Here is a 20,866-nt window from a genome sequence, read left to right on the forward strand (position 1 = left end):
ATATATATATATATATATATATATATATATATATATATATATATATATATATATATATATATATATATATATATATATATATATATATATATATATATATATATATATATATATATATATATATATATATATATATATATATATATAATATATATAATATATATATATATATATATATATATATATATATATATATATATATATATATATATATATATATATCTCTCTCTCTCTCTCTCTCTCTCTCTCTCTCTCTCTCTCTCTCTCTCTCTCTCTCTCTCTCTCTCTCTCTCTCTCTCTCTCTCTCTCTCTCTCTCTCTCTATATATATATATATATATATATATATATATATATATATATGTATGTATGTATATTAATATATATGGTACCAGGGGCCCAGCCACCAGGCATCAGCATGCGGCAGGCTTCTATATATGGATTCTTATTGTTGCTTGTCTTCTAACCGCAGACAATTTGGGTCTTTTCTTGATGTCATGACGTCACCACAGGCTTGATACAGCCACCCAGGGAAAAATACGAATTTCTTAAGGCTGTGACCTATTTAGATCGTTTTTGTGGCCAGAAATGTCAATTTGCCAGTTTTAAGAAGAAAAAAAAATTATGTAGCCGGTTTTGAGGCCAGCCCTGGCATGGCTATGCGACAGTTTTGTATATATTGATTCTCGTTGTCACTTATCTTGTAACCGCAGACAATATGAGTCTCCTCCTGATGTCTTGGCGTCGCAATAGGTTGGATGAAGCCAACCTGGGAAAAAATACAAATTCTTCTTAAAGTTGTGACCTTTTTAGATTGTTTTATTGGCCAGAAATATCAATATGCCAGTTAAGAAAAAACAAACTGGTGCCAATTTTGAAGCCGGGCCCGGGCACTGGGCATGTTGCTGCTCTTTCCTCGGGAAAATGAAAGGCTCCCCAGGAAACCCACAGGACGTTGAAGGGTCCCAATGACTTGTAATAAACAGTGGCATTTCCATTACGATTTCTTTATCCAGTGTATATACAGAGTTTTGTGGCAAAATAAAATTATTGAATACCTAGTTACAGTACAGTGGATGATAGTGTGCGGGTTCAATCCTGCCTGTGGTTAGGGATAAATTCTTTTTTAATTTCTTCTTTACATGTTGTCTATCAGCTACGGCATCATTTGTTCTTTTATTGTTGACTGAACATTTCTTAATTTCAACTTTCCAAACTCAATAATCATCCAAATCATTTTGAAAAGCAGCTATGCGAGGTCTAAAATTTCTTTTTTTTTTTTCTTTTTTGAGGTTTTTGAATTGTTGTAATCCCTTGTTATGTATAGGTTGTTCATTTGTCCCCTAGGCATTATGAAACTACTTAAAACGTCTTTTGTAAATAGACTAATTACACAAAGGAGCCATGTCCCTTTTGTAATGTTTCATTCGTCATAGATGTAATTCCGGTTATTCAATTGCATTAAGTTCATTTTTTTTGCGCTGAAAACTGCAAGCTTACTGGTTTTTATTATGTCATATCTGTCTGTTTATGCTATAAGTGGATTTAACCATAGAAAATAAAACTTCTTTTAAAATTTTCAGGTATTTCTCTAGTTTCAATTAAAAAATTATGATTTTTGATGAAACACCATTCATATTTTTGCAGCTTAAGGACACCCTAGACGGTCAATCATTTTGATCAAAAGCTTCCGGGTATCAATTGATTAAAGCATGATTGACCGTCTAGGAACCGATTGAGCCATTCAAACGTTCTATCAATCACCGTCAACGCTTGACTCAAGTGTCAAACAGGTTCCTAGATGGTATCCGATTGAGTCATTCAAACTTTCTATCAATCACCGTCAACGCTTGACTCAAGTGTCAAACAGGTTTCTAGATGGTCAATCATGCTTTAATCGATCGATTTACGGGAGCTTTTGATCAAAATGATTGACCGTCTAGGGCGTCCTTTACATATATCTTGTCAATCATTTGTTTCTTGTATACTTTTGCCTGCATCACAGATACCTAAAACGATACAACCATTACTGAGGCAAATATGACGTATGATATGATTTACATAAATATTTGTTTTCACAAAATTAAGGTTCTTAACGAATTTTCTCAAACTTCTGACCCATCTAGATCGTTTTTTTTAGGCCAGAATATCTCAGGATACAAATTTCCTCCAAAACATATGGAGCTGTTTTCGAGAAAAAATATACAATAAACAATTATTGCTCGTTTATAAAGACAGTATATATATATATATATATATATATATATATATATATATATATATATATATATATATATATATATCTTTACTTAAATAAGGATAAGTATCCTGTTTCTATTTGCTGTACATGTTCCTCTTAAATCAAGAGCACTGTCAATTAAATGTTGTTTATTTTTAGATAAAACATGAAAATCAGGGAAATAAATAGGACGGCAAACGTGGCTTGGTCGCCTTCTGACATTAGTCCCATTTATCTGGTTTGTGGCACTGCTGCACAATTCGTTGAGCTCGAAGCAAACGGTTCTAGTGCTATTGAAGTATTTGAGTTAGATCTGGTTTCCAAGAATATTTCATTGCAGTCCATAGCCACAGTAAAATCAAATCACAGGTAATATGTTCTAAGACTTTCTTTGTGGTTTTCCCCCCTTTGTCATAGATAGTTCTGTTGAGCTGATTCTGTACTTCGATTTGGTTATGTTTGTGTTTGACATTTTTACCTCATTTTCTATTTTTCTTTGTCTGGTGCTCTATATTTATTTTCTCCATTTAATTACTATAGCTATTATATGCATGGGCACATCAAACCACGTCTTGGGCTCCTCCTTTTCCCACAGTCCAATGGTAGCGCAGTGGATTGATCTTTACTTGGCAATATGGGGTCTAGGGTTCGACTCCAGCTGTCGCAAAGTTGGACCACAGGCTTGCTACCCGTTCACGGAAAAGAAAGACCTGACAACTGAAACATCGACAATTGTTGACCCCCTACAAAAACTTATTACAGGGATTGGTCCCTCCTCTAACAAAGGGGCTCAAAAAAGGGCTGAATATTTCCAATTATCCTGACACTTATACGAAACTTACGGGTAAGGGGACCTCAATGCAACAGGAAAAAAATTTGCTTCTCTTCAAATGCAGCCCCAAAAAGGCCGTAAGAGTGCCCAAAACTTATTTCCCGCCCACTTCAAATGGAAGGGGCTATTTTAGAAACTTGGGAGGGATCATTCGACTGAAAATTGAAAGTTCTTGTGTCCTTTTTAAAGGCTAAAGTTACTGGAGGTCAATCAGTCTCTCTCCCTTTTCCTTTTCTGCTGTCCGGCCCTCTTTTTAATCCATATAATCGTATTTAACCAAATTTTGAGATATCTGTTTTGCTCAAAAACTTCGAAATGTCTAATAAGTTGGGGTGATATCAGCCCTACAGCCCCAATGTTAAAATTTAATTAGCCTGTTATGATAACTCAACCCCCCAGAAACACGAAAAAAAAATGTGTAAAACTAAATACTATAAGACACTACACCGCATATTCTGCCTATATTTTGGAATGCTGGTAATTAGCAAGATTCCTTCTTTTGTTCATTATTTTTAATTGTTATAATTTCTCTGTGGCTGCTCAATTTTGCATGGGGGGGATTTTCTACGGGGAGGGGAAAAGCATAGCACCATTCATAACATGGCATGTTCTAAATAATTCCTTGGACCACACTGCCTTTCCTCTAGTAATTAAGATGAAATGAAAATATTGAAACGGATAAAACTTTAAATAAGACAGTGGACATGGAACTAAAAAATACACTTATTTATTCACATAGCAATCGGAGCCATAATAGTTTGGGTTTGCATCCAAAAGCTTTAACAAACGGGGAAAAAAGATAAGAAAAAAAAAATAAACAAACAAATACAAAAAAGGTAAGAAAAACACAAACACTTCAGTGAAAAATAAAACAAACTATAGTTGTTCTTTTTAAACAAGTCCATTATGGTTAAGCACAAACGCAAGGCAGGGTGTTTATTGTCCTAATGAATGAAAAGCTTTTTTTGCCAATGGTGGTTGCAATCAATTTTTGGGGGTTGAGTGTCAAAAATTCCCTTATTTTCTTCATTATTGGAATTATGCAAGGTTCTGACTCACATTCTGTTGTGGGAGAGCAGTGATAGATGGCCTAGAAACTGGTAAAAAGTTTTTCCCTGATTAGTTCGAAATTCAGAGCTTTAATTTCTTAGGACAAAAGGCAATCTACAAAAAATTACTCACGGTCCCCCCCCCTTCCGAAAATGTTGCCCAAAATTTTATCTTTAATTCATTTCACCATTGCGACCCAATACAAAAAAAGTACTAATTTCCCAAACGGGGCCCAATGACAGGCCAGATAAGAGCTAAAAACTTTCCCTTGGCCTCTTCGTATGAAAGGGGCGATTGTAGAAAAATTGAAATCATTTGATTAGAATGGAACTTTCTAATGCCCTTTAAGGGCCAAAAGTGCCTTTCTCTGCTAGCCGGCCCCTTATAAACTCCATTACATCTGATGAAAATTTTGAGATAGCCTTTTTTTTCAGAAACGTTGAAAGGTCTAAAAAGTATGCCCCCCCGGGGTCGATACTACCCCCACAACCTCTGGAGTGATGGCCCTAGTTATGTAAACTATTCATTGTTCACAGATAGGTTTTAGAAGCAAAGGTGGCCATGTTTGATCTTGGTTGTCCGGTCAGCTAACAGCTTTTAGTCTCCCAGTTGGGTATGCTCTGAAAACGACACCCGTAACTAAATAAATTAAAAGATGCTATGTGCAGACGAATTTCTAAATTACCTCCAACGTCCGGGAAATGCCCTTGGGGGTTGACTTGACTTACAAGGAGGGTTAGGGGGTGGGGTTGATCTACTTGACCTAAATTTTTATTTGGGGAAGGGGGGGGGCGAAGTAAATAGAAAGACACACTATGTATCTAGTTCAAAGAAATTGCGTGTTTGCAATATTGGGAACGGGTTGGTGAAAACAATTGAAACTTTCAAGTTGGATGGGGAAAAGGAAGGGATAGAGTGGGGCAAGAGGAATTTTGTGATGTCGGAGTGGCTAAACTATTTTGTTTCTGATACACCAAAACGTGTTTGCACTCTAAGCTCCTAATGGAAATAATTATCTATGCAGTGTTTAGTAGTGAGGTAAATCAAAAGACGCAATGGGTTACCAGGTTATCTAACTAACATATCTGTAATATCTAGGGAATTGCTTGTGGTATCAAGTCGAAACTTTCAGGGAGTGTTGAACGGACATTGTAACTGCTAGTAGATGTTGGATTATGACTTGGGAAAAGCGTAACGCTAAATCAAAAGGCACTACGTGATACCGAGCTATCAAAATAAAGTATCTACAGTATCTTGTGAATGTCTTGGGATATCAAGTTGAAACTTTAAGAGAGTGTTAGAAAGACCAAGTTAATTTTAAATAAAGATCTTGGGTAGTGAACAGGGGTGGGGAGCTAAAAATGTTTTTTCTTCTATCCAACTAAACGGTTTTGTATTATAAGTCCCTATGGAACCTATAGTCTGGTCACAATTAAGTAACGTGTTGTAAAACAAAAGACACTATGTGTTTCCAGGTGATCAAAAGGTCGTCCCAGCAATATCCAGGGAAGGGCTATTGGGATCAAGTTGAAAATCTTAAGAGCTGTTTGGAGGGGGGGGGGTGAACCTACAATTTCGACTCAGAGAAGAAGGAAAAGGTAAAAAAAATTGTTCTCGAGTACGTTCAAAATCTTTGGCACTGGGAGCCACTGAATCTTGGACCAGAATCCATTCCCGGTGAAGTGGCGATCTTAACCCAAAAGAAACTATGCATACCCAGGTTATCTACACAGCGTATCTGCATTAATTTAGGAACAGCTTGGGAAATTAAATTGGATTTTTAGAGGGTGCTGGGGGATTAGGTAGACCTGAAATTTTGACTTGGGGAGAGGGGCAAAGCTAAATTTAAAGAAATCATGCATCTATTATATTAAAATGGCATATATGTAACATCCTGGGTACGACGTTTAGGGATCAATCTGAAACTTTTGGAATGTTTTAAAAACAAATGGACTTCATATTTTGTTTTTATAGATGGGGGGTCTGTGAGGCCAAAACTAAACGACAGTTTACTCATTCGGGCTATCAAAATAGGGTATCTTTAATGTATCGGGAACGTCTGGGGGGATCTAGTTAAAAGGGTTTTGTATGGGAAGGATAGCGCGACTTCAAGTATTCTCATAGGCAGCGCTATTGCGCTGCCTAACTAAAGAACGATGTTGCCACAATGTATTATTTATGTCTTAGACCAGGGCACTTTGTATTAAAAGAGTTGTCGTAGAGAACTTCGAAAAGGGCTCATTCGATTGGAAATTGAAAGGACTATTGCCCTTTTTAATAGTTGAAAGTGATTGGAGGGTAACTAACACCCCTACCACGCCCAGCATTTCACCAAACACGTTCAATCAAAAATTTTGAGAAAGCCATTTTGTTCAAAGTAGTTGAAAGGTCTAGAAATTATGTCTTTGAGGATGACACCCCCCTACAGCCCTCAGGGCAAGGGTTGTAAGTTATGCCCTGAGGGCATATAAGGTTTTTTTTTTTAGAAAGCCCTGTCGTAGAAACTTCAAAAAGGGCTCATTCGATTGGAAATTGAGAGGGCTAGTGCCCTTTTAATACTCGAAAGTGATCGGATGGCAAATGCCCCCCCCCCGCCACGCTTCCCCCAAACACTACCGATCAAAATTTTGATATAGCCATTTTGTTCAACGTAGTTAAAAGGTACGGTAATTATGTATTTGAGGATTGCAACCCCCCCCCCCCCACAGCCCTCAGGGCAAGAATTGTGTTATGCCAGGGGGCAATATAAGTTTTTTTTTATTGAAATCCTTGTCGTAGAAACTTGAAAAAGGGCTAATTGGATTGGAAATTAAAGGGCTAGTGCCCTTTTTAATAGTCGAAAGTGACTGGAGGGCAACTAACCTCCCTCTCACGCCCAACTTTTCCCCAAATACATCCAATCAAAATTTTGAGATAGCCATTTTGTTCAACGTAGCTGATAAGTTTAAAGGATAAAGATCCTCCTGAGCCATTGCTGGCGCACGGGGCATCAAGCGGACCTTTCAGTTGCTGGTTGTTTATACAAGGACAAGTAGCAAGCTTGTCGCCTAACATTGCTGCTGCGGGGATCAAAGCCTGGTGCTCCGTTTCGACATTTCAACGTATTTGAAAGTTCTGGAAATTAGATCTGTGAGGATGACAACCCCCCCCCCCCACAGCCCTCAGGGCAAGGGGTGTAAGTTATGCCCCGGGGGCGTATAAGGTTTTTATAGAAAGCGTGGTCATATAAACTTCGAAGGGGGCTCACTGGATTGGTAATCAGAAGCTCAAGTGCTATTTTTAAGAGTCAAAGTGACCAAAGAGCAGCTACCCCCCACCCACAATATTGTCCCGAAATGAATCTAATAGAAATTTTGAAATAACCATTTTATTTAAAATAGTCCAAATATTGCATAACAAGGCTTTTGGGGTTGACACAAACCCCCTGAACCTGGAGGCAAGGGTTGTAAGCTATGCCATGGGGCATTTAATCTTTTTATGGAAAGGATGGTTGTATAAACTTAAGAGGAGGCTCATTTGGTTGAAAATTGGAAGTTCTAGCTCCTTTTTAAGAGTCAAAAGTGAAGAAGGGCAGCTAGCCCCCCCCCCTCCGACTACCCCTCTTTCACCAATCGAATCTTATTAAAATTGTGAGATAGCGATTTTGCTCAAAATAGTCCAAAGAACATACAACAATGCCTCTAGGGTTGACACCTCCCCCCCAGTGCCCTGGGAATAGGGTGTAGAGGGTCCTGACCTTTGATGACATTTAAAAATTTGATGTGTTTATAAAAGTGAATCCATGAAAAATAGATCTTCTGCTTTAATGAAGTACAACATAATTGTTTTCAGCTTCACAACTTTGCTCAATCCCAATTTTTAAGGTTTAAAGATATGCAAATACGTTTCCTAAATTTTGAAAAAAAATATTGATATGGCTTAAAATTCTACTTAGTAATTGCATTTTCAGATCTAAAGCCATCGAAAAAGAAATTCATAACTGAAAATTAAGGTAAATGTTGTTTTGTCAAAATTTAAATAGGTAGCCTAAAGACATGTCATGTAGACAAATTTCAAGACCCTCTAGAGGGAGGAGTGGAGGTAGGTACTTCAAAATACCTTCCCTGGACATACTTTAGCCTGTAGACCCATCCCTGAAAGTTTCATTTTCCTAACCTAACCCCTTTCTAAGATAGTCAAATATAGCTAAAGTAGAATTTTACCAGCTTCTAAAAAGTAACGAATTAGATATTAGGCCTATTTCAGAATTCACTTAAGGGCTTCAAATTTGATTTGCAAGCAAGCTAATTATAAGGCCTAGTAAGAGCAAAAAGACATCAAGCAATGTGGTCACCTTGTCTCTACATCAACAGTGGAATCTGGTATAGGCAATATTTACTGAAATAAGAACTGGGTAAAGATATTAGTTTGATAAGACCTTTTCAGAATGAATTTTAAGCCCTGGATTCATTCCTGAAAGCAGGGGTGTTTTTTTTGGAGCGGGAGTTGCCCCCCCCCAATAATACAGAAAAAATTATTATATATCCCATAACCGTTGAATATCCAGATATGGACCCCTCTTGCCCGTCATCCAATAAAAATGCTGGAGATTTGCCACTGCCTGAAAGTGTCATTCAACAAGACGATCTAAATAGCCAAATTTACTTTCCGAAACAGTAAATAGCCCTTCAACTAAAACTTCACCTGTTTCTAACTTAGCCACTAGATAGTATTTCCCCTTTAATAATTAAAAAAAAACAGTAGCCTAGTAGCCTACAAGCAGGGGCGTCGTTTGGGGGTGGCAAGGGGGACCAGTGCCCCCCCCCCCCAATAATGTGGAGAAAAAATATGAAAATTCCCATGCCCTTTAACTATCCAGATATAGACCCCTCTTGCCCCCCGCCCCCACAGTAAAATTGCTGGAGATTCGTCCCTGCCTACAAGTAAATACAGATCTTTTTTCCAATTATATTATTCTATGTGAATAAAAGGAAATTGTTCTTATTTTTAACAGGTAGTGCTGTAGTATCATTTTATATGTTTTAATTTACAAGTGAAATAGTTCATAAAAAAATAAACTATATTTTTAAGAAAGAGTTGCCTGCTTGCTCTATACTGGCGAGTTTGATAATTCAAATGAAATAAACTTTAGGATGTTTCATTTCTTTTCCTTTCTTTCGTAAATAAAGTTATAACAAATATTAAGACTGATACAACTTAAAATAAAGCATGACTAAAAAAGAAAATCAAAGTTATTTCTTAGCGTAAGTTATCTAGTTAATAGCAACAGTTTTTAGATGACGTCATTTTCTGACATTAGCAAACTCAAGAAGTCGGATCCAAATGCTACAAGTTATACATACATGACGTCATTTTCGTTACGTCATATAAACGGCTATAAATATTGCTACAACACCATCAAAGTTCACAGTATCAAAATCAATTTGTTGCAAGATACATCACAAACAATCAAATTAGCTTAATAAATTATGCAAGCACAAATGCCAGGACAGTCGAGTCAGTTTTTGCAAATAAAAGGAACTTCCAATCCCAAGTCTTCTGATATATTACAAACCGCCATTGATCTTTATATCTTGGGAGACAGTGCAGAGGAGTTGAAGCCAGCTGAATGTAATGATGAAGATTTATTCAGAGGTCAGTTCAAGTGGCAAGTGGAAAGTGGTCGAGTGGAAGGTGAGTTTGATCAAGTGGAAAGTAATGATGATGATTTATTGAGAGCTGTAAACAGCATGTTAGGTGATGTGTTTCAAGGAGAAAGTGGTCAGGTCAAGGGGCAAGTGGAAAGTGATCAAGTGGAAGGTGAGTTTGATCAAGTGGAAGGTGATGATGATGATTTATTTAGAGCTGTAAACAGCATGTTTGATCAAGTGAAAGGCAGTGGAGTTGAATTAAAGTCAACGAAATGTGATGAAGAATTACTAAAAAAGCTAACCAACGAGGATGATCTTAATGGCATGGAAGGTAGTACAGATGAGTTGAAACCACCAAAAGATAATGGAGATTTTGCGAGATTTGCGAGATTTGCTAGATGGAGCGTCTACGATCCTAGTAACTGCGAAGACAAGGGAGACAAATTAAAGCCACCAAAAGCAGATAATGGAGATCGCTGTGATGATGAATTTGTTAGTTTACGCAAAAACAAAGATGCGATGGCTCAGGGAACATATTTGAAAAGGAAATTGCCATCAAACCACATCGAAGACCAAGTAATTGATTTTTCTTCATATAATGAAAGCGGACTTCAGCCACTAAATAAAAAAAAGAAGAAGGCTACAGCTACTGAGGAAAATAGTCAAAAAAGAAAGTCAAATAGCTACCAGAATAATATAGAAGAGAAACCCTTACTAGATAAAAAACAAGGAACGCACAAAGCGCTAAGGTGTACAGAATCAATAAAACGTTTGACAAGAGACTTTTAAAGGAAGATATTAGTAAGATTGAAAAGGAAATTGTGACATTAGAAAAAGAGATAAGCTATTATAAGCTCCCCTTTTCTAGTCCTGTAGTAACGCAGCAGGACGGATCTCTCATAGTTAATTAAATTAAGTGATTTTAATTTTAGATCTATTTTTATCCCTATTGCTGGAATGGAAATAAAATTGTATGTTTATTTTAAACTTTTCTCATTTTTTTTCTTTTTGTTGAGGTCCTAAAGTTATCCTAGGAGCTATGGATCATTTAATATAACAAACACTGGATAGTTTTACAAACATTGGGAGGTTAGGTTATATTTGAAAATGATCCAAGAGCTAGTTTTTACGACAGTTTCAATGAAATTCCATTAGGCGGTTGGACTATAGGCCCGAACGGAATAAAAACTAGGACTAAACTAGGATTAATCCCCCCCCCCCGTGGATAATTCCCCCACAAGCAAAATTGAGCAGCCACAAAGAAAGTATATAATAGGTACCTCAAGATATCGATCAGATGTCCTATGGGGCAACAAAAGGACCAAATATCAAAAACAGTTCCAGGACAGGGGCTGGTGGCCTCCAGTCACTTCGACTTAAAAAAAGGACTAGAACTCTCAATTTTCAATCGAACAAGTTTCCTTCAAAGTTTCTACGACCATGAGGGGACAGCCCCTCTTCTATACGGAATAAATTCTGCTCATTTTTTGGTTTAATGTTACTCTTTACTTTCATAATAACAGCGTAGACAAGAAATAATCCCAGAAATCAAAAGGGATTTTATATTAATTTCTACCTCCACCCCAAACCCTTCCTCAGAACTTATTCTGTATTTATCCGAAGACTCAGTGAGAGTTAGAATGTTTTATTATTAAAATACAAAGTTTGAGGCATCTGTTCCCCTCCCTAACCACAAAACAATCAGAGAACCCTACCGTAGAGGTTTCAAGCTTTCAGCTATAAATATTTGGAATTGTGTATTTTTTGCCCAAGAAAGAATCATAGATATGTGTTTTGTTTTTTTTTCTCCAGGGATGATCGTGTCAAATCAAGGGTCCTTGAAGATCGAAAGAGGGCTCATTCAAACAGAAACCAAAAGTTTAACTGCCCTTTTAAGTGAGCAAACATAATGGAGGGCAACTAGCTCCTTCCCATATCCCTTTTACCCCCTAAGACATCTGAATGAAATTTGTAGATAGCCATTTGCTTCATCAAAACTGAAAGGCCAAATAAATATGTCTCTAGGGATGAAATAATCCCCCCCCCCAAGTCCCTAGGGAAAGGGCTGTTAGTACTGCAATTTATCCGTTGTTACAGATAGTATTTGTTATTGAGAAAAATACGGACATTTTTCGCGAGGGGGAGGGATTTCCTCGGGGATAATTTTCTGAGGGGAGTAAATTTCCTGGGAAGAATTTCCGTGAATTCATATGCAGTTTTCTTTTAATTTGTCTTTCTTTGTCTTTGGATGCACAAGCTTACATATGGAGAGGATATTACGGGGGAAATTTTCAGCGGGGATCAAATAGTCAGGAAGGATTTTTCCGTGGAAAATGGGGTAATGTCCACAAAGGTGCTGCAGGGTGACATCACCCTTAGTTTTTTGTGTTTATTTTAATGCTTTATTTAACTAAAGTGATTTGCTTTAAAACACAGCGATGTATTATTAGGGAAGGGCATTATGTCATTGTGTGTGTTTGTGGGGGGGGGCGGTTAAGATGCCTAAGCGAATACGTCGTTTAATATTCATATGAAACAAATTCAACAATGATGATCATCCCTGAGAAAAAGAACCCCTTCAATTATTTATAAGGAGGAGGGCATGAAATATCAAAATCTAGTTAAAAGGGCATCGTTTCCTCGGATTTCAAGGTGGATTCCTCGAACCAACCTTTTTCTTAGGGAAATCCCCCATGGACACTAGTAGGGGCATCCTTCATAATGATTAACGCAAAATTATATACCACTGTAGGTAATTTTACCAAGCTTAACACGAATAAACTTAGTTAAATGAAACTTAAAATAAATTAAATAAAAAAACAAGTTTCTTTTTAACTGAAAGGAAGGAGCCACATTAAAACATAGTGAACAAAATTATTCCGTATGTGAAAGGGGCTGTCCCTTCCTCAATTTGGCAGATTTATTCCGTATATGAAGGGTTGTCCCTCCTCAATACCTTGTTCTTTATGCTAAAGCTGTTAGCACTTTTATGAAAAAGCTTCCTATTGTAATTAAACGGCCTCCGTGTTTCAGTAGACGCTCTTAAAAAATTGGGACAAACAGTCAATCTTTAGCGCAAAGAGAAATATATTGAGGAGGTGGCAGCCCTTCATATGTGGAGCAATTTCTGTGCGTTTTTCAAATAATGCCGGTAAATCTTGCTCACCGTCTATGAAATATATGCCTCCCCCTCGTAAAAAAACTCCGTGGAAATGTCAACCAACGTAAAGTGCACCCACCCCCACTCCCGTCAAATTCCCTCCAGAAAGTTCACTCCTCGCTGAGAATCTCCCTCCCTGTAAAATTGCTTGCGGACGATTCAGTCTGAAATTTTCTCCTTACCGTTATTTCATTTGAATAAGACTAATCTTTAATCAGCTTCTTTATCACTCCAGAAGTGCCCCCTTTAGTGGAAATTATTTCCCAGAAATCAAAACACGCGGGAAAAAGACTGGATTACTCCCCCGGAACATCTCCACATGAAAAATTTGGCAAAGAGAATGAAAGACAATTAAAAATATTTCGCATAGTAATTTTGTCAAATCTCCCCAGTGTAGCATTTCCCCTGGAATATTCACCCCCCCAGAAATTTCCCTCCCCATGGAAGATTCTCCCTATAGAAGTCCACCCCAACCAATCCCCCCCCCCCCAAAAAAAAATGTACGTTAAAAACAAGCAGAAAGTAATTTTGAAATAATTTCAAAAATAAATTTTGAGAAAGACAAACAGGAATAAAGGTGTAAAGTTCAAACTTGAAAAAAAACAAAAGTTACTATCCATAAATAAATAAACCCACGGCGAACTGAATTAAAAATTAATAATCAATTCAAACTTAAAATGAACAGAAATTACGACAAACAAGAGTTGGGCTAAACCTTCTAAAGGCCAGAGCGTCATTTTTGATTTACTGAAAAATTAAAATTACGAACACTTCTAGAAATGAATAATATTATATATTAAGCACTCAGTCCACTTCATCAATTCTTTCAAGTAATATTGATTATTTTCTTTGTTTTTGTTGGCGTTTTGATAAATAAAAACCACACTGTTAAAAACACACATTGTTTTCAATCTATGCAAGTGACACTCAAGTCGTTCAAAGGTTTGGCTGGTAAGGAAAATGTAGCACAACTCTTAATTGTAAACCTTGATTAACCTTGTGACATTATTATGTTGTTGGTGTTATGACAACACAAAACAGAGTGCTCGAAATGCAAATCGTTTTTTACAAAAGGGTTTTTTAAATGAAAAGTTGAATTGCAGAGTGGAATTGTTTCAAGAATCAAGAAAGTTTACTCCATTCTCGATATGGTTCCATTCTTTTGAAAAACAGCGCTTATCGCGATTCTCAGTGCCCATTCATCGACCAACCTCTATCAACTATAATTGAAACGAGTCCACCAGTCAATTCCGCAAGCCATTCCCCAAGGTGAAAAAGTTGACGGAAAAACTCTTTAACAGCAACAAATTTAGCCTATTTACTATATCTTTCCGGTCCAAAAATTTGAGACTGTCCTTTTCTTCTGTCTACTCTTTGGCATTTTACTTATTTGTAATTCCTGATTTCAATTTTAGGTATGAAAAAATAATATGGGGACAGCATGGTGGCGCTCTTGGGGTCATTGCAGCAGGATCTGAAAGTGGTCTTCTTGAATTATATTCCGTCTCCGACATTCTACAAGGTCGTACACAACCTCTTCAAGTCTCGCAAGATCATTCGGGAAAAATATCAGCTTTAGGATTTAGTCACTTCCAGGTTGTTTTCACTGCTAATTTCATCTTTTTATAGAGCCGCTCCATTTATTTTGTATGTCATCTACTGAATAATCTGTGATAGTTATCATAATTTCCAATATTTGTCTAGGGAATTCAATCTTACATCAGATTATTTAGCTATATTATTGTCTGTGTTAGATTCTGAAGGCGAATCATTGAAATTCAGATTTGAAAATAATCGTGTGATGTCATATAACGGGTATCTGAAACCAAGCGAGTATGTCTCATTATAAAGTCGGTCGATTTCAATGGGGTTGGTGATCAAGCTAAAACTTTCAGGAATGTTTAGTTTTTTGTCAGGGAGCGGGGGGTAAGGGCACTTATAATTTGTACTTGGGAAGAGGACAACAGATTTTTTCGCTTGTCCTTATAAAAGAGTTTAAGCTGTATTTTTTTTTATGCCTACCGTTCGATAAACTGCTGCTAGCTGGCGCAGATTTGTATTTACTCCATATAAGGAGGTAGGGTAGATCAGCCGTGATCACAACAAAAAATGGCCAACTTGATATCATTTAGGCTATTTCTGCCAAACTAAAGCAACATTACTCAGAATTCAGATACACAGTATAAATTTACATATCTCTCTAATTGAAATCTTGAAAGGCAAAAGCATTCTCGCTCTTAGATTGAAAACCGTATTGTCACCCTTGTAAAGCTGTGAAAAAGTATTGTTTTTATTTTATTTGTTTGTTTTCCTTGGTTTACTAGTAGAAATTGAAGGATAAACGTTACATGTTGTTGCAATCGTGCCACCGAAAAAGGGCTTTCTGTAGGGGAGGGACACCCTTGAAGACGAAGAGCGATATTCGTTCTGTTGTTTTTCTTGGTAGTATGCCCATGGGCATCACGTATCGGGAGGGACCCACCCTCAGTGCTTTCAACCAGTTGGGGGTGCAAAGCTTTACTGGCTTTTTTTTGTAATAGGTAAATTGGCTGATGGGAATAATGACGTAAAGTCAATGAAGAGAAATCAGTCTCAACTATTAAAAAGTAATTTTAATAGCAATATCACCCAAATCAATCGGTAAATATGACCATCCAATTGGTAAGATCCGCTCCCCCTCCCCCTCCCCTCCCAAACATTTTCGCTAGTGATTCCTCTGAGTATTTTTCACATTTTCTAATCTATTGGCTACTATCTACTAAAATATGGTTAGATATGGTTAGTTAGTGATTTTTTTTATTTGTTTATTTAGTCGGTTTTTTTAATTTTATATATTAATAATGGTAGGCGAATGTGTAAGCAATGTTATTTGGCAGAATAGGTTAACCAATGCAGTAAAATATTAACTATGCCGATAAGAGGGGTCGTAACCCCTCTTCACTTTTAATTTTATAAGAGCAATTGATTAAAACTATTCTACACGGGACAAAAACCTAAAAAAAAACAGTAATATTTAGTATTATCGCGATGGTTTTCGAGCCTTCAATCAATTGCAAAGATTTTTGTAGTTTTTGGTTTTCAATTACCAATTAAAATTATTGAATTGTGTTCAAAGGTGATTTTTGAAACAAATGTCATTTATTATTTGCTGATTGTGATTCAGAGCTCAATAAGCTGCAATTCGTTCTTCTAAAGATATAAAATTTTTGGAATATTTTCTATCAGTATAAGGCACAGTTCATATAATTATCCAGTAAGCTTATCGCAGATCATTTCTGGTCTTCGTTCTTGGCGCGAACAAAAAGCTCCTCCCACTTCTTTCTGCATTAGGGGGTTAGTCTGTTTCCGATTGTTTCGAACAAAGTGCATTATTCGTAACAGCGGGTTTCCTCTTGTTTCCGATTAGATCACAGTCTGACTTGTCTACCCATGAAAATATCTGATGCGGCCTATGTTTCTATCTGCAAAAGCGTTCTCTGGAGCCCTCGCACCTTGGTCCAGGTTTTTATAATGGGTGAGGTAGGGAAAGATCATACTGGATAATTATATAAACTGTGGTATAATGTAACGGTACTTTGGGTTAGTCTCAAAGGTTCTATAGAATTGCAAGGTTTTTTTTTATTGTTTATGTAAGAAATTTGTTTTAGTTTGCTAGGTTTGTGCATTGAATCATGAAAATTTTAATAGGTAACAAATTGCATAACGATCGTTTATTTATTTAATAGTGTACTAATATATTTATTTGTGCCCGCTTATTGTAAAAACGAGAAAAAAGCGGAGTTCCAAATGAAAAGAGAAAAGAAAACATAGCTAACGCTAAACTTAATTCACATAATCACAAAAACACAATCACATAAATAATTGAGTTAGCGGTGAACTGTATATCTTGCTAAGAGATGCACCGAAGCTCTACGCTCTATGTTGAAAACTTTAGTTGATGGATTGAATACTCCGTGTATCGATGAAATCTCCGTGTTACAGAACCTGAGTGGAAGTCCCAGCAAAAATTTTGCGTATCGGTAATAAGTGCGCCGTATTTTGCGACGCTCGGTGAGAGACAACATTTCCCACAAGGGCGATATATACCAGATTATGGGAGAGACAACGGCATTGAAGAGTTTTTAAATAATAAAACGATTGGATAACCTCTTGCATTTGACAGTTTTCCATAAGCCGATCGAATAGATCTACAGATTGATTGCGGTCAACAGGACTCTAGTGGATCTAAGCGTCTGGCTGTAAGTGATGCCAAGATATTTCAGAGATTGGCAACTAATTTAGCAACTAATGTCTGCAACTAAAGCAACTGTTTCCAAACGACGAAACCAATTTTTCTGGAGATATGAAAAAACCTTTTTCGACACAATGAGTAGTCATAGTTAGAGGATTTTAATAAAGTTTTGTTTCTTAAGAACATAATAAGTGTGAATTTATGTGTTTTAATAATAAGTCAAGTCACTCTCTTTATTATGATTCTTTGTGTCTTCATTCTAAGGACCATATTAAGTGGTTAGGTATTTCTTTTGCTCGCTCACTAGCTTCAACCTGCTCACTTAGTATAAATGAATGTATACAAAATATCAGGATTGCCTACGGTAAAATCTCTCCAAATTGCGGACGGTTCAACCGGAGGGCACTTGGTCGCCTATATAGTGCATATTGTTCCCCTGCTGTTCATTGCCTTCGTTGTTTCAATCACATCCTCCGTAATAAGGATAGGAAGAATTGCGGACTAATTATTTTAAATTTGCTAATTTTTTGATGTACCTCTCAAGGCGCACCCGAAATCGGTACATCATAAATAATTTGTCAGTTAATGACGCCGTTTCTGCCTTGCCTGCCCTTTTTGGGAGGATGTATTGAGCAATCAGCTTGCCGCATTGGTCCTTATGATCAATTAGTTAATTTTTTTTAATTTAAGTGATCTTCCACCTATTTTGGATACCGGTTAATGTGATGTTAATGTGCTTTTATATATATTATGAATCTTTCAGTGTATGCCCTTTTCTTCTTTTTTTTTGTGGTCTGACTCTACTGTTTTGTCTCTTGAGTGGGTAATAAATGTTTGATTTGATTGAATATTTTTTCAATAATCCTTTCGTTAATGAATTTTGAAGTGTTCCATCAACTTTTATTACCCCTGCGACTTTCAAAAATGCCGCAACTCAAAGACAGCTTTTTTGACAATTATAATATAATATTTATATGATATATTCATATATTATATAATATAATATGTTTATAATATTTTGTTTTCATCAAAGACACTGTATGAACTGTAAAGTGGTGAAGTATTTGTCGAAACTAACCGTAGACTTTGAGACTATGTTTTCTGCCTTTTGTTTGGATCTAATATCTAACCTCTACAATTTATGGCAAGACCGCCTAACCAATTCTAAATAAATGCCACACAAACTAAAAATCTTCATAATAGAGGAGATAGGGTAATCCTTTAAGGTATGAAATACTCTTAATATTAGATCTTTGTTTCTAGATATAAAATAGTTTGAATCATACTTGATTATTTCAGAGTTGACGAACCAGCATTTTAATATCTAGTAATCGAAGTTGTTGTCTAATTTCAGTCAAACCTTTTGGCTAGTGGATCTGCTGACTCGGAAGTATTTTTATGGGATTTAGAAAAGCCCAATGGCCATTTGCAGTTGCCATTTCCACAAGTTACTGGTGGTGTTACAGATCTGGCATGGAATATGAAATGTGATAATATTCTTGCGTCGGCTTTTTCGTCAAAAGTCATTATTGCCGATGTGCGTTCTATGAAAGTGATCCAGACGATATCGGAATCTACAAGGGTAGGTTTTTATGTGTAGGCTATATGAAGGATGTTAAAAAAGAAACACGGAATTTCTGTCCACAAACTAGCGCCCAACCGCTTTGTAGAACTCCGATGAGCTGTAGCTGTAGAATTTTTAAAAGGTCGAAAACTGCCAACAGAGTCTAAGTCCCTATCCAGGGCTTTTATCTCCGGGTGGGTAGGGGACAAGAAAACTTAAAAACAAACTTATAAGAATGAATTTCTTTTATGTTTTTATGTATCGGACAAACATTTTTTTTTTGTCCAATTCACACACTGCCTTTTTTCCGAAAGACCACTCTGCCCTTCCATGACGATAAATAACAGTTCAAATAGGGATAAATCCTTTGATTAAAAAGTGAAAAAATAATATAAAAAAAAAACTCGATATTTCGATCACATATACAGTGACCATTAGCAGATATACTCTGCTGATGACGGTATCTGTGTATGTGATTGAAATATCCAGCATTTTTGATTGTTTTTTCACTGTCTAATAATGTAGGATTTCTTAGAATATGTTGAAAAAAATTTCCATGGGAATTATTGGCTACATCCACCGTAGCCCCATCTGAAGTTTGTTTGTAATGAAAATTCAAGGAACAGTTGAAAGGCATCCATTTTAATAGCACCGATGAAGTAAAACACGCATCAAAAATATGGCTCTTAAAGGGGCCTCTAGATCTTTTCAAAACTCATTTAAAAGGATGCAAACACTGCATGGAGAAGTGAATCAACCGTGACTGAGGTTTATTTGAAAAATAGATCCATTGTAATTGAAAAATTAATTATTTATTTTTGCCAGTTTCACACAGTAATCACATGGATATACGAAAGAAAACAACGGTATTTTATGTGTTACCTACTATAAAATACAGTTAAAAGGGGAGTGTAGAAATATAAATAAAAAATAAACAAAAATGTACAACAATAACAAGCATTGCACTTAACGTTATTTGTATTAGCAAATAAATATAATGAATTAGGTAAGCAACATGGACAGATAGCATAGAACGCATTAAAGTTCAAAATAGCAGGCTTGGACTACCCCTCGTGTAGCAAGACCAGCTTTGCTAAAGAATTGTTTTATTAAAGTCTATTAAAGCCCTTCAGTGCCAAGGGTCTTTGTTTACTTATTTGGTGCTGATTTCTTTATATTTTTGAGTCTTCTTATATAATTGAATTCAATGTAATGCCACTATAATTACGACACTCACTTTTATCACTTTCTTTATATAAAATAATAGAAAGAATAGGGGATGTAGGCCAGGGGTGTAATTTCGTCAAAATCCTAGGGGGGGGGCAAAGTCGGAGCCAATTTTCCCAAATCAAGTGAAAATGACAGTGAAAACTGAAAATGAGTAATATATGACCATAAAGGCAAAGATGTATTAAAGAAAAATATACTAAATACCTGACCTGATATACTAAATACCTCACCTGTTTCTCTGGATACTTGAATTATGCGGGCTTATCTTAATTTTGACAAATTTTTTTGCAGAAACTATTTTTCAGCTGGGGATGCAAACTGAGATCTGGGGGGGGGGCAAACTTGGGTCTGGACGGGGCAGTTGCCCCCCCCCCCCCCCCCTCTTGCCCCATGGCAAATTACACCCTGATGTAGGCACATCAATAGGCTGCCAAAATCCAAATTAACTTTTCCTAATGGATGAAAAAGCTTTATTTTAGCATAACAAGACATGTCAAAACATGGAAAACGTGAAAAATGAAAAACACGAAAAATTACATGCATTAATTTAACTTAAAAAATTTGAAAATTTAACTTGAAAATTCAACCATAAATGTTTTTGTGTATCGTTTGTATTCGTGTTCCAATAAATTACCTTCTAGTTTAATAAATTAGTGGCTGAAGCCTAATAAAAAGAAAAAAAACAAAAAAAAAAACAAATCAATTTCTCCATACCGGTGAGGTCAAATGAATTTTAAATATTTAATTAGATAGAGAAATGATTTCTATTTTCTTGTGTAAGTGTTATTTATAAATATAAAACTTACAGACAAAAAAAGAGGGATACATGTGTCAGGCTTCAAGTGTAAGGTTCTATAATTTCCAATTTAAAATAAAACATAACTTAAAACAAAACATAAATAAAAAGGAATTTAAACATAAATTGTGTGTT

The 20,866-nt window shown here is 36.2% G+C and overlaps 1 protein-coding gene across 1 annotated transcript in view; it reads left to right on the forward strand.

The window, feature by feature from the left end:
• The window catches only part of LOC148951934 (protein transport protein Sec31A-like), a 55,319-nt gene that overhangs the window by 10,689 nt on the left and 23,764 nt on the right, over positions 1-20,866 (forward strand). Inside the window, exons 2-4 of the mRNA XM_089088767.1 lie at positions 2,398-2,607; positions 14,326-14,506; positions 18,496-18,723. Of these exons, the coding sequence (XP_088944893.1) occupies positions 2,405-2,607; positions 14,326-14,506; positions 18,496-18,723 (612 nt within the window). The 5' untranslated portion in view covers positions 2,398-2,404. The remainder of the gene's footprint in view (positions 1-2,397; positions 2,608-14,325; positions 14,507-18,495; positions 18,724-20,866) is intronic.

Source organism: Artemia sp. Qi Xiang Cuo, chromosome 5 (genome assembly GCF_049724085.1).
Source record: "Artemia sp. Qi Xiang Cuo chromosome 5, ASM4972408v1, whole genome shotgun sequence".
In the NCBI taxonomy this organism is placed as follows: Eukaryota; Metazoa; Arthropoda; class Branchiopoda; order Anostraca; family Artemiidae; genus Artemia; species Artemia sp. Qi Xiang Cuo.